A 15486-nucleotide genomic window follows, 5' to 3' on the forward strand; every position below is an offset into this window, starting at 1 on the left:
AAAACAAGTGCAAAATCCTCATGCAAGTGTTTGTAGTGGAGACTTTGCAGTTGAAAATATGACACTTTAATGAAGAATGTTTAACTTGAGGAGACAAATGTACGAAATGTGGACTATTTGACGTTCAACTAACTGATATAATTTCAGCTGAAGTTCATGAATGAATCAGTCATCAGAATTATATACATAGCAAAACATCCATGATTAAAACAACCTCAAAACAAAACAATTAAAATTAAGGCACAAGTCACCTTTTGTCATAAATTGATTTTTTTGTCCAAGTAGTAAAGTAAACATAATATTCTAAACATTTATAGATACAAATTTTACATTTGTGAGTTTTTAGAGTCTGTTTAAAAACAATTCATATCAATTTTAATCAAATGTAATAAATAACTGGTCAACATACATTGCATATTGTATTTTCAGGTTAAAATACAAATCTCGAAATAGTCCAAAATTCTCACTGAATGTCTCTTGTCTCATCCTAATCACTAGTGTATTAATGCCCTGCAAAATTTGTGATTTCAGCACAACAATGGTATGTTCGGTCATTATTACGAAGTTACAACAGTTAAAATATCTGGAAGTGACGTTTATGATTACTTATGAACATGTAGTAACTTGATCATGACTGCTTATAATTGTGTATTGAATGTAAAGCCACCGAAGCTTGTGAAGTTTGACAGTTTTCATGAAAAAAATGCCTTTAAAATGAACTGACATTACAAGAGTTATGGTGTTGTTTTGGGGGATGGTCTTTTTACCTTGATCTGCCCTTTGTCACAGGGTTCACTACAGACAGACTTGATCACTGAATCTTTGGTGGGCCAGATTTCATCGTCGTCTATCTTCAAGCCGCTGTTGTCCCAACTGCCCACGTTAATGTAGTCGAAGTAGTCCTTGCCCATCTTTTTGAAGTTCATTATTTCATACCTAAAAAATCAAAGGCATAGACGCGTTTTAAATGTACAATAAGCAATAGAATCTGCAAATAATCAGGTCATAAAAGCACACAAAAAGAAACAATTCATCCAAAATTTTGGATGAGATCATATACCTGCCAGGTGAGTCTCCATTTTCATCGAATAAAATTCCCTCCCCAGACACACCAGTGAAGTTGGTTTTCATCAAGAAGTCCAAAAGAGTAGAACCATCTACGGGCCGCATGGCATCACACAGGCCCTAAATACACACACACACACACACACACACACACACACACACACACACACACACACACACACACACACACACACACACACACACACACACACATGTTAAAGAATAAAGTCCTGAGCAACAGCTGAAGTATTTTTGTGCAGGGAAACTTAATTCAGTGGTCAAGATGAGCATGCTGCTGCAGCTCAAGTAAAGTAAAACCTTGAAATATATAATCTTAAATGTAAATAAGCCTCCAAATCATGTTTTATTGGGCTGGGAGAAGTGATGACATTTAAAAATAACCTTAATAAATGACAATATCCACATGTTGGAGTAGCCCACAAAAAGAAAAGTGAAATACGTTTTTTTCTATCATGTCGGCGTGAAGTTAATCACAACACATTTATTACAATCTGATGTCATTTCTTCACTGCTCAAGTGTCCGGAATTGCAGGAATATAGAACTTCTGTTTATTAGAGTGTAAAAAAGATGTAGTAAATAAAATTACATTTCAATAAAAGTCATCATAGTGAGCAGTGGTGACATTTTTGATCGACAGATAAACATTTATTTGACTGTTTGTTCCATGCTATCTGGATCTATAAATGTAGGCATAATGGTGCAGGATTAGTTTTTTCTGGCACATGCACCCACAGATCACATCATACACCTGTCCCGTTTGTCAGGGTGAACCTGTTGGAAACAAAAACAACTGCTGTGTAGAGGCAGGTGTGTGTTAAAAGTGCCACTTATTCAGATAACTTTTAGATTTATTATGATTGAGAGTGCAAGTGGTCCATTCTTAAAGATATTTGTCGTTATTTTTCAATTTTATGAAAGATTTTTGATTTCTTAAGACTATCGAAATGTATTTGTTGATGCCTCTCATAAATTTGTGGTCTTGGCCACGCTGCCTGCTTTGAAGAAGAGGTTTGATTTTATTCAGTTGTTGCACTTTCATGATAGTGACATTCAAATGTCACCGTCAGATTTTATCGGAAGCTTATTTAAGTACATTTACACGTAGTTTTTGCACTGAGAAACCTCTGATAGATATGGCTGCTTCTGGCTCGATCCAGTACTTCCTCACCTCGCCCCTTCAACTACCCTTGTTTCTCTCTTTGGTTCTCCCTACTGCGCCCATGATTTGTATCCATCACAGCACACCTACCTGATAGCCTGGGCAGAGTGTCCGTTGCATGTTATGCAGGCCATATGCCATCGAATAGATGGCATTAATGACAAACCCCATCTTTGTATCCTGCGCGTACTGCCGCCGGAGGGACTCTTGCTCTGCAGGTGTTGATGGGCAGAGTTGGGGGTTGAGGGTGAGTTGGAGGTGGAAAGAGAAAGAGAAAGAAAGCATACATATCAGAGAAACTCCTAATCTGCCCTCTGGTTTCATAAAGACAGAGCCCCCCCAACACATCAAAGACCACTATTTTTCCTCTTCCTCATTGGATACTCTCCTCCTCCACATCTCATTTCTTTCTGTTTCTTTCTGCATCCTGTTCATTTGGATTCCATGTTTCATTTCATTAGAATACATGAGACCTGACTCCCTTTGATCCAGCGCTCACAAACTGTTTTGCCTATGAATGGAGGGGACCAAACAGAGAGAGGGCTGAGAGATGGGGAGATGAATACAAAGATGAATATAAAGAGAGGGTTCACTCACTGCCAGAACAAATATCTCTGGATTAACCAGAAAGCTCAGTGTGTACATATGGTCTGTTTGGAGGTGTGTGGGTGTGTTTTCCACCATTGAGTTTGTATTTTATTTGCATTAATGGTGTCCATTATGAAAATCTGTCAATAAAAATGCAGATTGGTACTGTCGCCTGTTATACTAGCCCAGAACAATGCAGCCTCTGTGTTCACAGGTGAGCATCATGGTTTGTCACAATATGTCTCAAAAGACTTGATAATCATGTATCATGTAACACATCACAGATGGAAAGAGTACTGGAAATTTGTACGGGATTTTAACTGATGTTACAAGTAAATTTTATGCTGCACATTAGTTATTTTGATAGTTTTTATGCATACATTGTTTACATTTGTTGTACATAGTCTTTGTTAATCCTTTTTGAAGGTATTTATAAGTGTACAGGTTGTTTGTTTGGCACATCTGGGACGTTTTGGGTGTTAGTTGAACTTGCGTACTCATCTTTGACAATTATGTCCTTTTTTTGACCTGGTTGTGGATGAGGGGGGGATTTCATCATGCTCTCCTACCAAAGTGCAACTGAAAAACGACAAAGATTAATCTTATACGTAAAAGTAATGTAAAAGTACAAAGTACTTCTCTGAGAAACTACCTGAAACATTTGTTTCATTGTAAACCACATTAATTACATGTTTAATCACATATCTTTCGAATGCCTACGAAACTCCTTCCTTCCTTCCTTCCTTCCTTCCTTCCTTCCTTCCTTCCTTCCTTCCTTCCTTCCTTCCTTCCTTTGTCTGGACTTACTTCCACAGGTGCGGTTGTACTTGCTGCTCTCCTGCGGATGACCTTTCAGCCGACAGAGGAAGCGATGCTGCCAGAACTCGGGGAACCAGGGGTTCCTCAGGTTGTTTTCAGGGCGAAGTCTCAGGTAGTATTCGTCGAACCATTTCACGTCCGCCGACTGGAGCTTGATGGTGATGCCACCAGCTGCTTCCTTGACGTAGCCGTCCGTCACGTCGTACCTGTCTGCCCATCCATCACTGCAAAAGAAACACACAAAAGGGCAAATAAATACATGACACACTCCTACAACCCATCAGTTAATCTTTCCGAGATCAACAAGGTCACTCAAAATTGTTCTAGTACGTTTTCTTGTTTGACCACATCGCCAGCTTGGAGACGTTTCAGATGCACCATCTTGTATCCGCTGAACATCTTGTGCTGGCGCATCTGATTCTGGAGAAATGCTTATAATGTTCACATGTCAGAACAGATTTTCTCTCTGAATAATGACAACGGTGTCAAATAAACACTGTGGGAGTTAATTCAACTCTGGGCTTTTTGCTGTGGTAGAGATGCCTACGCAAAGTAGAATAAATAATACCTAACGACAGGAGTATTCCCTGTTTTTTTAAAAACCTGGACCGACATAAAACTGCATCAAACTGAGCAGCAGACAGGCTTGTTTAATTAAAGTGGTCGTAGGCACGAATGTATCTTATAATTAATTTCAGATTTCACTGAAAGCTTTCCTTTATAATATGTACTTTATTGCCTTGAATCTGCACTTTCTTCTAACTATTTGCCGGAGCCATTTGTCGTTTCAATGAAGAACAAGACATGAATGACAATGAAGACCGAGGGGTGAATGATGTTTTAATGAGCATCTGTCACTAGTTTTAAGGACAAATGATGTTCACTCATAGGTTTTAAGGTAAACATCAGAAGTAGTCCTATTCAGAAAAAATGTGTTTTTATTTAGAGTATGTCCAGCGCCCTAGTTCTACTATCGTAGTAGTTACACACTGTGTTTGCTTTGCAAGCTGTCTGCATTCATGTCTCAATCTTAATGAACCCACACCAGCTCTGAGCTGTGAGACACGGTGCACAGTTGGCAATCAACCAGAGGATGCTGGGCCAGCACGGCCCACATGCACCTCAAGTAAACAACACTGCAGGAGAAGAATCAAAGTCAGGGTTCAGGTAGCACCTCCACGCTTCATCTGCAGCCTCTCCTTCATACGGCAGAAGTAAAACAGTGTTCATCGATTCAGATGCACAAAACACGAATTTGGTTCTGACACTTGGTTTAGTCTCTTTGAGGACGTCTTCCAAATGCTTCAAAAACAGTAAAATAGATTTATATTTTTTCACAGCATCTTCTCCCCATGGCAGTCAGCGTCTTTCATACATGTGTGCAATGTCGAGTTCAACTGCAATTTCACATTTATGAAAAAAAACCGCAAACAGCTGAGTGAGCGACATTATCAGCAACAGCAGCAACTTCCTTTAATTTACCTGGCAGGTATATAGGTCGTGTGGGGCTATGGACGTGTTATTAAAGCAGCTCAATATTTGTTACTAGCAGTTAAAATAATCAACCTGATTCGCTGATTGCGTGAAAACGAGCAAACATGCACAGATGGAAAGAGCAGTGGATCATGCCTATGACCCCATTAGAGTTGATGCTTTCCATGTAGAAATGGAGTTGCAGCACACAATGACAAGGGTTGCCATTAAATTTGGATTTAGGGGTGAGGAGAGTGCAACATGTCACCATAATAAGTAAACCCTCTCTCACATGCACACATCCACAGCACGGGGAGGCCATTTCCTGGGTAAATGTCTAAGTCCCCTCACAGGGGGTGACACTCAAGGAAAGAGAAAGAAAGACGAGGCAAGACACTGAGCAACAGATATAGCAAATTACAGAGAACCAAAGCGGAAGGAGGCACAAACAGAGTGATAATCAGGGAACTCAGAAGACATGTGGGAGGCAGCTCTTACATCATCGTGGGTAACGTCCAAAATGCGTCATATGGCTGAGAAATAAGCAGAACTACTATTCACAGAGAGACACACATGCACACACAGCCGGGTGCTGAGATGATCTAGGTCAAATGGAGAATTTTGGCAGCAGCTGAGCAGCCGTGCCCCGTCAGACACCAGTAAGATGAATATAAACCACCTCACAATGCACACTCACAAACTGTGGAGACATGCCGTGGGAGTTTACATTTTTCTCCTGATTCTTTCGTTCTTTTTTTGGGGGGGGGGTTATGGCTCCTCAAGGAAGAACAGATGGCAAAGTGAGTGTGTCTGCATGTATGAGCACGAGAGATAAAGACACAGAATTGGATGTGAATGACAAATCTTCTGTCGTCCTTTCACAACTAATGCCAACGTGGCCTTGAGCAAAACAATGATCCTCAGCGACTCCAGTGGAAATTTGTTTCTTCCCATTTTTCTTTCTTTTGTCTCACTTTCTCTTTCCCTCAGCCACGAGAGAACAAAACCCATTTTCTCCTACAGCAAGCCTTGCAGCGTCTGTTTGATTGGACATCCAAAGTGTTTGCAAGTGCACACATGCGTGTTGTGTGTATACTGCCTTCTCTTTCATCCGCAGACTGAGCCATTCGTGGCACTAAATCAAAGTGGATGCATGTCCAGATTGCGATCCATTACCTGTAACCATGCAAATAAATGTGCATGAGGGTGTAATGTGTGTAAATGGATGGTGTCGTATTTGCATGATTGGGGGTTGACGGGAAAGCAGCGCAGCTCCTTTCACAAATAGATATTTTCACAAACACATGTCTAAACAGACAAGCCAAGAAATTTGATTGGCAAGAGGAGATGTGAAATCTGTTTTCAGGACTCAGTCACTGAAATAGTCGAAAGCTACAAATGTATTGCTACTGTACTGGGTCACAACGTTTGGCAAATGTAGGACCACAATGGATCTGCAGCATCTGGATCAGCATTTGTTCAAAGACTTTGCTTCTCAATTCCCTCAGCAAAAAAAAAAGAGATCTTTTGACTTTTTATGTCAGGTGTATTGCATGATAAAACAACTGGCTAATCCTACAGCCATTTTTCTAAATATTTAAATACAGCACAAGGTTTAGTATTTAATTTTCAGTTTACACTGTTCTACATTATTTTTTCTCTTCATTTAAAACTGCATGCCTGTAAAATGACTCCTGTAGATACAAATTTAAAGTCAGTGAAGTTTGAAATTGTTTTGACTGCTGGCTGTGGCAGCTTTTACAGTTTTTGTCTCTTGTGCTGTGCAGACAATGGAGGATCGATCAGTGGCTCCCCTGGGGCAAGACAAAAAAAAAGCAGGATTTGGAACATTAATGTGAGAATTTGCTGGTCGATGTTGAGCACAATGTTGCACTGGCATTATGAAAGACAGTGGATGGAATAGTGAGAGAGAAAGTAAAAGTTAGAGACAAGAGGTATATATTGAAAAGAATCAAGGAGATTGATTGAGGAGCGAAGTAAACAATCAATGATCATCAATCGGCCTCCTCTCATCTGATCAATAGTTTTCTTGTCTTTTTTTCTCTCCATCTGACACAGGTTTTCCCCTCAATCTGTCTCCTTCACATTCTCTCATTTACACCTTCTCTTTTCCCCCCGAGCCCCACCAACCTGTTTTCTCACCTACGTGTCCTTTCACATTTCACTGCACCCACCAGTCAATATGTCATTTTCTTTTCAGAACAGAATATAATTTATTAGAGGAAAGAAAGAAAATGAAAAAGGCAAAAAATCTTTTCTGTCTTTTTTTTTAAGAAACAGTGCGAATCATATTAAAGGCATTCTGGGATGTATCACCTCATGTCTTCTGTTGAAAATGTGTGTCTGTGAAAGTGTGTCTCTTTGAAGAGCACCGCAGGGATAACAGGTGATGTTCGGAGTGAATGGGGCCCTTCAAAATACTTCTGGCCTTTTTACTGTCGGCGGTCAGTGTAAATACCTCTGGGGGGCAATTGTGGTCTGTTAATGATGCGCTCTGCCAACCGCGCCACCTGCTGCAGTGTCTTCCTATTCTCCACTGCAGAGCCAGAGAACCACACAGTGCAGCAGTATGTTTGGAGGCTTTAGACATGAGAGCAGTCTGTATCAGGAAGGATTCTGCAATCCTTATGACCAAAAGAGCTGTTTCTATCACTTTCCACCAAATCAAATTTAAAAGCATGTTTACCTTGACACAAAAACTGTATCTTATGTTGCACTGAAGTTTCAATTACAATTTACGATGGGAAACGTTTGTTTACTTTGGGTTTTATGACTTGATTGTAGCAGTTTCACCATTCTTTTTCAGGGTTTTTTGTGTTTTCTTTACATTTTTTACTTTTGAGCTTTTTGACTTTCCATTTTTAAGTTCAGTTCATTTAAAATTCTAGTCATTAAAGAGTTGTTTTTTTGAGACTTTTAGCATCTTTCATATTTCTTGTGGTATTAGCACTTTAATATTTTTTTTAAATCTCTTTTTCAGAGAAGAGTCCTTTTCAAAATGACTGTGTAAACAAGCTAAAAACAAAATTAAGTCTTTATTTTAGATATGATTTAGTGCAAACTTCAGGGAGCCACTACAGAGGAGCTCGAGAGCCGCAGGTTTCAGTCTCCTAGCGTGGGGCTTTCTTCACCATGATGGAAGAAGTTCGTGGCCTCGATGACAAAAGCTGAGGTTTGAGTGCCTCAAACTGGCCTGGCCTCATTTCAGTTTTCTTTATAATTCTTAGTCATAATCACAGAACACCAGTTTCTATATGAATTATTTTTCAAGCACATGCAGGTACATCATATTAATTTCCTTCAAAGTGGTTGCTTCAATTTTAACTGTGCCATTTCTCTCACTTTCTGTCTCTGACTGAGTCCTTCCTGGTTCTTTTTGGAAAGCTTCCCAGCAGGTCGCACTCGCAGCTCCTCAGAGGCCACAATGACACGACGCTGTGGCAGCGAAACACACAAACACGCTCTGCCGCTATTTCATTAATTGCCTTCAGAAAAGCCAAGCAAGTTGCCCGTAATTCCAAAGGGCCACTTTATTTGAGCCGTTGAGGTTTTGAACCCAATTTGTGACCGTTCCCATGTCCGTCGTCATACAGTCGCAGCAAACCACTTTACTTACACTTTATTGATTTGCTGCTGCCCCTCAGGAAGTAATGTTCAATCAGTAGCCCTATATAATTACAGTAAATGATATTTGCTGTGACCTTTGACCTACACAGAGAGTTGGTAAATGTACAAATTGTCAGTGATCACAACGTGTGGGAAAATAGAACGACAATGACATAAAACACAAAATCCTAACAATCCAACGTAAACAATTTTTTAAATTTTGTATGTGTGTATTGTGTATGTTTATTCGGGCAAATTCACATTTAAACATGAAATGATGCAATGAAGCTGCACAGTGAAATAGTTGATGGTACTCAAGCCTCACAACAAGTTCAAGCTTTGGAAGCCATGTTTTCTTTGTGCATATATTTTCTTTACCTGTACCTACTTTGTACATGGCTGACATGCCTCGTGTCTAAGTAGGCGAAACGCATTTGAACGTTGCTGTCTTTCAAAGTGCAAACTGTAATTTTGCTGTCAAGGCTGAACTTAGTGCCTGAATTAGTATTTGCAAGACGTGTATCACAAACTTTTATACTGTAAACATACTGCACAGTAGAGCAGTAGAAGCAGCAAGTCAGAAACCAGGATTTTAGTTTGGAGATTGGACTCTCTGTTCAATGTGACAGTAAATGACTGAGAATTCAAACCCACCCACTGATAACATATGGTAATTGATTTCTTTCCCTCCCAAATCACTGTGCACAACCAGCATGACATGCCTTCAAACACAAAAATACCAAAGTTTGAAAACACCACACATATAACAACAGTTAACTTTAACTGAAAAGATAGACAGCAGCCTGTAGACAGTGGAAAGTATAGATTGTGAAATCTGTCCTCTACAAAAATATACACACATGTTTACAGACAGGCATTGATAATATGCAATGATGTGGGCGATGCTGCCATAAGAGGAAGAAGCCTTTGGGGTGTGCGTGTGTGCGTTCTATTGATCATTTTAACTGTTGTAAATGACATCTTGGCTTTTTCTGTTTTTGTCTCTCTCCACATGTCTAAGAGTCCAAGGCCGTTGCCATGGTTTCCAGCCCACGCTCAACCTGCTGTCTGTACTTTGTGTCTCATTAGAAGCACATTGGATTTTAATGCACACATCCCTGCATGAGCATGCACGCGCGCATGCACACATGCACACACACTTATCTTCACTATTCAATTAACATAAGTGTGTGTGCACACATGCACACACACTTATCTTCACTATTCAATTAACACTGGGTGCCCTGTCTCTACCTATATTGGAAATGTTATTTGAATAATAGTACAGTATGCCAGTGTTATAGGCCACCGCACTACCTTAAGCAGAACCAGTTCCACATACCGAGGCCTGTGGCAATTGCCTTTCCAGTCCGTTCCTATAAATAGAAACTGGAACTCATTTGCAAATAATTATTAATTTGCAGGTGGCTCTTTCTTGGTTCTGAAATCTATTACATCACTCTTTGAATCTCAGTGAAGGATCTCCAGGTGGATTTGCTCACAATGATAGCAAACAAAGTATATTTTGATGCAACTTGGAAAATTCCCAACGTAGATTGCCTCACTTGCACCAAGCTCTAAGCAATTGCGAACACGGTTGGAAGGAACTTATTGCTGGAAGAATTTGAAATACAATATCACTGCAGTGTGCGCCACAAAGGGAAAAAACCCACTATCAATGGCTTCAATCAATGGCCCGTGTGATATACAAACTCTTTTCTCAAAGGGTCTCTTCCCCATCTTTCTGTCTGTCTACAGTTTGTCTGAGTTCTCTCTGATATAAAAGCAGGCTTCAGTCTAAATTGTGTTTTTTGAACATCCATGGTGCAGTCCAACTTGAATCGAATGCATGAATAGAGCTACTTGCAACTAAGAGAAATCGGTTTTAGTTTAGAATATTATTTTTCTATTCAGTTATCAAGGGTCTGTATTTGTCTCAGTTAAGGTAACCTGATAAAGCATTTAAATATGGCCAGGCATAATTAACAGAGAAAGCATGAGGAAGCGACAATGTGCATATCTTTTCAAACACATTCCAAAATAGATGCGATCATAAACACTAACATTTTCCTATGAAACCACATAAGAAATGGTACATTAATCTATGAGAATAAACTCCTCCCAATATATTGTGCAATTGACCCTGACTACTGTGATTACACACCTGCTGTTTTTAACATCCATGGCTGCTCACAGTCGTTTATTATGTCAGCCATACTGTTCTTTCCCACTCTCTTAAGTACATTATCATATACACTCACATACAAGTGTTTCTGTCTGGAGGGCGACATATACTGATATACATATTCACCCATATTCATTATAGTGATTGATACTTGTTTACTGCAACTGTAACTATATTGCTTCATTTTTAGCTTTAACTGATACACTATTGACACTTTTCAACTTTTCTGGTACTGTAATACATTTTCCCTATTAGTGATCCTTAATTGATACTTTTTCACTATTGCTATGATTAACACATACATACTATCATCTCTCTCTCTCTTAGACACAGCCACAATGATAGAGCTATTGCTATTTGAACTCACTTAGCGTGGCACTATGGACGGGATACTGGTCAGCAGCGACGGGGAGGGACAAACAATTTAATCGAAAATTGTCGAGTTTGTATTATTGCCTCCATTTGACCGCAGTACTGTAGCACTGTGCTTCGTCACGACACGGCTGCAGGAACAAATGCCTGCCAACATTTGATGAGAGAAACAAGGCATGCATTTAGCTTTCAGTGCATGTACATAAAAAAAAATAAAAATTGGATTCAGCTTGGGTAAATGAGGCCACCATATCTGTGTCATCAAAATATCTGAAAAGTGATCTGAAGCCATGTTGCCAATAGGTCACTTCAGTAATTACTGTCTCGTTCCAATAATAACATGCCACCCGACCCCAGCCCACCTATTCCCTCACAACCATGGAAACTTGGCAATGATTCGAGATGAGCATCTGCTACTTACAACCATAGACTGCATGCTCATGTGCACACACACACACACACACACACACACACACACACACACACACACACACACACACACACACACACACACACACACACACACACACACACACACACCCACACACACACACCCACACACACACACAGAAACAAACACACACTTGCAGTCCAGAAAGCTGGACAGACAGCACAAGTAAAGATAGTGAGCACAGCACAGTGAGAAAATGTCACAACACCTGTACATCTCTGTACATTCTCATACTTTCAGACCCCCCAAAAAAACCACTCAGCAAAAACTGCAGCTGTCAAAAACCGCAGGTAGATTTCAACCTTTCACAGAGATGCTGTTAGCCCACAGTTAGGTCATAGGACCTGAAGTCTCTACGAGACCTCAGCCAAAGAGGATGGATTTTTTAAGTGTTATTCAATATGAGGACTTCAGAGGTTGCCCCCACTTCTGTGTGGAGCTTGCATGTTCTCCCTGTGCATTTGTAGGTTTTGCACTCAGACTTTGGTTTCGTCCCGCAGTTAAAATAAAAACAGGCAAGGGAAGCTAATAAGAGATGCTAAATTAATTTTGAATTTGAGTGATTGTTTCTTTGTGTGAGAGCCAAATAAGACAATACATTTAAACTCATACATTTCAGATGTGTTCTCGCGTTCATTGATTGACACACAAAGTGTGATTTATGATAGTTTGCAAATTTGGAGACAAGACATGAACATACTGGAAGAGTAGGGCTCCAGTACTTTCTGTTGTCTGAAATAACTTCTCATCATTTAGTTATTCTTCTTTCACCACAACTGTCATAATTCTGATAGAGATACAAAATATGAGAAGCACATGGTGGACTTTACTCAGCCTCTAAGCAGGATAACATTTTTTCAAATTGCTCCAGCTTGTGATGGACTGATGACCTGTCCAAGGAGCAACTTGCCTTCAACCGCACAGTATGATTCTGCTCCAGGGCATCTCAGCCATACGTTCAATAAAGCGTCATGGGAAGTGCATGGATGTACTTCAGTGACAGTTGCCGGTTAGTTAGAGTAACTCATGTTTGATAGTGATATCCTGCTTAGGGCTGACAGTTGAACTGCAACATAGTTATTATAATTCATGAAGGATAAAAAGACAAGGAGGTATCAACTAGAAAGCAATTATTCAAAGTAATCTTGTAAAAAAGTGAAGCAGAAGGTTTGCTTTTATAAATGATGAAGGATATAATTGAGTAAATTGTTGCATTACTGAAATGTAGTCCAAACAGCGCAGCCATCAATTGTGTTGTGTCGTAGCTCTCCATTCATCCTTCAGAACAGAATATTTTAATCTTTAATGAATCTTGGAAGGTGCACACAGCGGGGCAGCGGTTAACTCTGGTTTCCTCCTAGAGTCCAAAAACATGCATGCAAGGTTAATTGGTGACAACCTCAATTGATGCATTTGAGGTGATGTGTTTTATATGAATTGTTTTCCCCAATTGAAAAATGCACCTGCTTTAGCCTCTTGGTTGCTTATGGCTAATTCTATTCATCCATACAGCCATCTCATAATCTGTGATTATTAAAAATGAGAGGGGCTGTGATGTATATTGAACATTAGTAAAAGCAGACGGGGTCACAGAGTGCATACTGCATTATTAACCCATATTTTCTTTTATAGTACTTAATTGTAATAAGAGTTTATTCTCTTGTATTCTAAATGTTGCTTGCATGGGAACTAATCGTGTTTAGCACTAGTTACTTTTGAACTTAAGGTTTTATGTTCTTGTGAGGAAGAGGCTGGCCCTTGTTCTTCTTCAGCCCTGCAGCATGTTTGAACAGCTCACCTGTGTGTGCACAATAAACAGAGAAAGCTGTGTGTCTTTGAAACAAACAGGTAGCTCTCTCCTCTCTGGGAGAGATTTGTACCTAAAAACTGAGGCAACAAGGGATCCGGGGAGTTATGATCAACCACACTGGTTTGTTGCCCTAATTGGTTACAGGTGACCACAAACGTTCATCTCACAGTGATGGAGCTGTTGTGTTTTGAAGCAATGTTAAATACACCCACTGGAATGCAGTGTTCCTGTTTAATAAGCAGTTTGTAGGTAAAAAATGTTTAACACGATATCACAAGAAACTGTGCTGACACAGCGCTGGAACAATTTCTATGTTCATGTGGTGAAACTACCTAAAGTGTTTTGGACTAGATAGTGGGTTTGTCCACAAAATCACAAGAGAGCTGCTGATATGTGTGCATACGACGAGTTTTATATTATTTTTTCTTCTGTCAATTATGCAACATTGCGACGTTGATGCATAATGCAAATCTAATGTTAGATTTACTGTTAGTAATGACTTTCCCAATAGTCTGGCACATGACCCAATAGTCTACTCATATTAGTTATGCAACTTCAGTCAACTCAGGGCTGTTGGGTGCTGGATCTGGTACCAACATAAAGTAAAGGAAGGCAGGGTTTACCCTGGACAAGCCACCACACTCACATCCATGCCTACAGGCAATATAAAGTCACTGACTGACCTAAAATACAGTTTTTGGACTGTGAGAGATACCTGAACGACCTCACTTTGAGTCGAGTGTTTTCACCGCTGCACCACCTAATGCAATCGGACGGCTGGAAGATATTTATAATAAAGCATGCTTTAAGAAAAACTGTCTTTATAATTACCTTCAGGCTTTTGTAAAATTGGAATATGAAATAAATGTTTCACTGATAGGAGTGACAGAATGAATTATTCTAAAGAGCTGAAATGTCCTAATTTCAGTGAATTGTTAATGGCAGCGGTCCTACTGTAGAAAGTTAAGCATGAGAGATTGTCAGCAGCAAAATAGTCAAACATATCAACACCAAGTAATAATAAGTTATCAATAGCTTTAATGCCATTAGAAAAACCACCAAACTGTGAGGAAATGTCTTCTTTTTGTTTTTATTCGTGACTTGGATGCTGTAAAGTGGGATTTGGATTCACTAAGGTCGCACAGACTTGCAGAGAGTGGCTGAATACTAAATGATATCACTGAAAGTGTCATATAATTAATCTGACAAACATTGTGATAGGATTCACAAAATCATGATTTTAAACATAACTAATGGTCAATATAGTATGAAATCACAATATTGTCCGCTCATCATGAGGACTTCAATGACTATGATTCCCAACAACGGCATTGAGAATACCCAATGTCAAGCACAGACAAATGATGTACTCGTACATCTCAGTCTATTCTCATTGTAAGTTACAATCAAGGTATTCACTGATGAAAAATTGCCAAAAATTCCTTACATAGATGATATATATCACTTCAGGTTTAAAAAAAACTCTGCATCGATCCAACCCATTATTTAAAGTTGTATATCCTTTTACAAGACAAGTTTTACTTTTTGCCAAGCAACATTTTATTGAATTCATTAATGAATTTATTTGTTTATTGAGATTCAAGATTACATGCACAACTCAATATTTAGAAACTGGAGCATATACAATACCTGTATAAGGACGAGCAAAACTAGCTTAAAGCTTAAACTAATTCTATTAATATTGTAATTTGTTATTACAACTAAAATATTTAAAATATGTGACCGACTTTATTTCAATTTGCAAATAACAAAAGATGTCGACGGCATATGGACTGAATGTTCTGCAAAAACTGAAATTCAAACGGTAAAAGCAAAGAACAAAGTTACTTTGTACGTCGTCTAATTAATGTTTCAACACGTCATTTCATTGACACGCAGGAGCACTAAAAGCATG

At 39.3% G+C, this 15486-nt stretch overlaps 1 protein-coding gene across 1 annotated transcript in view; it reads right to left on the minus strand.

The window, feature by feature from the left end:
* Positions 1-15486, minus strand: part of grm5b (glutamate receptor, metabotropic 5b) — a gene marked incomplete at both ends in the record, with an annotated part of 62998 nt that overhangs the window by 11695 nt on the left and 35817 nt on the right. Inside the window, 4 exons of the mRNA XM_080505751.1 lie at positions 768-936; positions 1061-1185; positions 2337-2458; positions 3642-3877. Coding sequence (XP_080361877.1) covers positions 768-936; positions 1061-1185; positions 2337-2458; positions 3642-3877 — 652 coding nt within the window. The remainder of the gene's footprint in view (positions 1-767; positions 937-1060; positions 1186-2336; positions 2459-3641; positions 3878-15486) is intronic.

The sequence above is a fragment of the Blennius ocellaris genome (genome assembly GCF_963422515.1).
Source record: "Blennius ocellaris genome assembly, chromosome: 2".
Taxonomy (NCBI): domain Eukaryota; kingdom Metazoa; phylum Chordata; class Actinopteri; order Blenniiformes; family Blenniidae; genus Blennius; species Blennius ocellaris.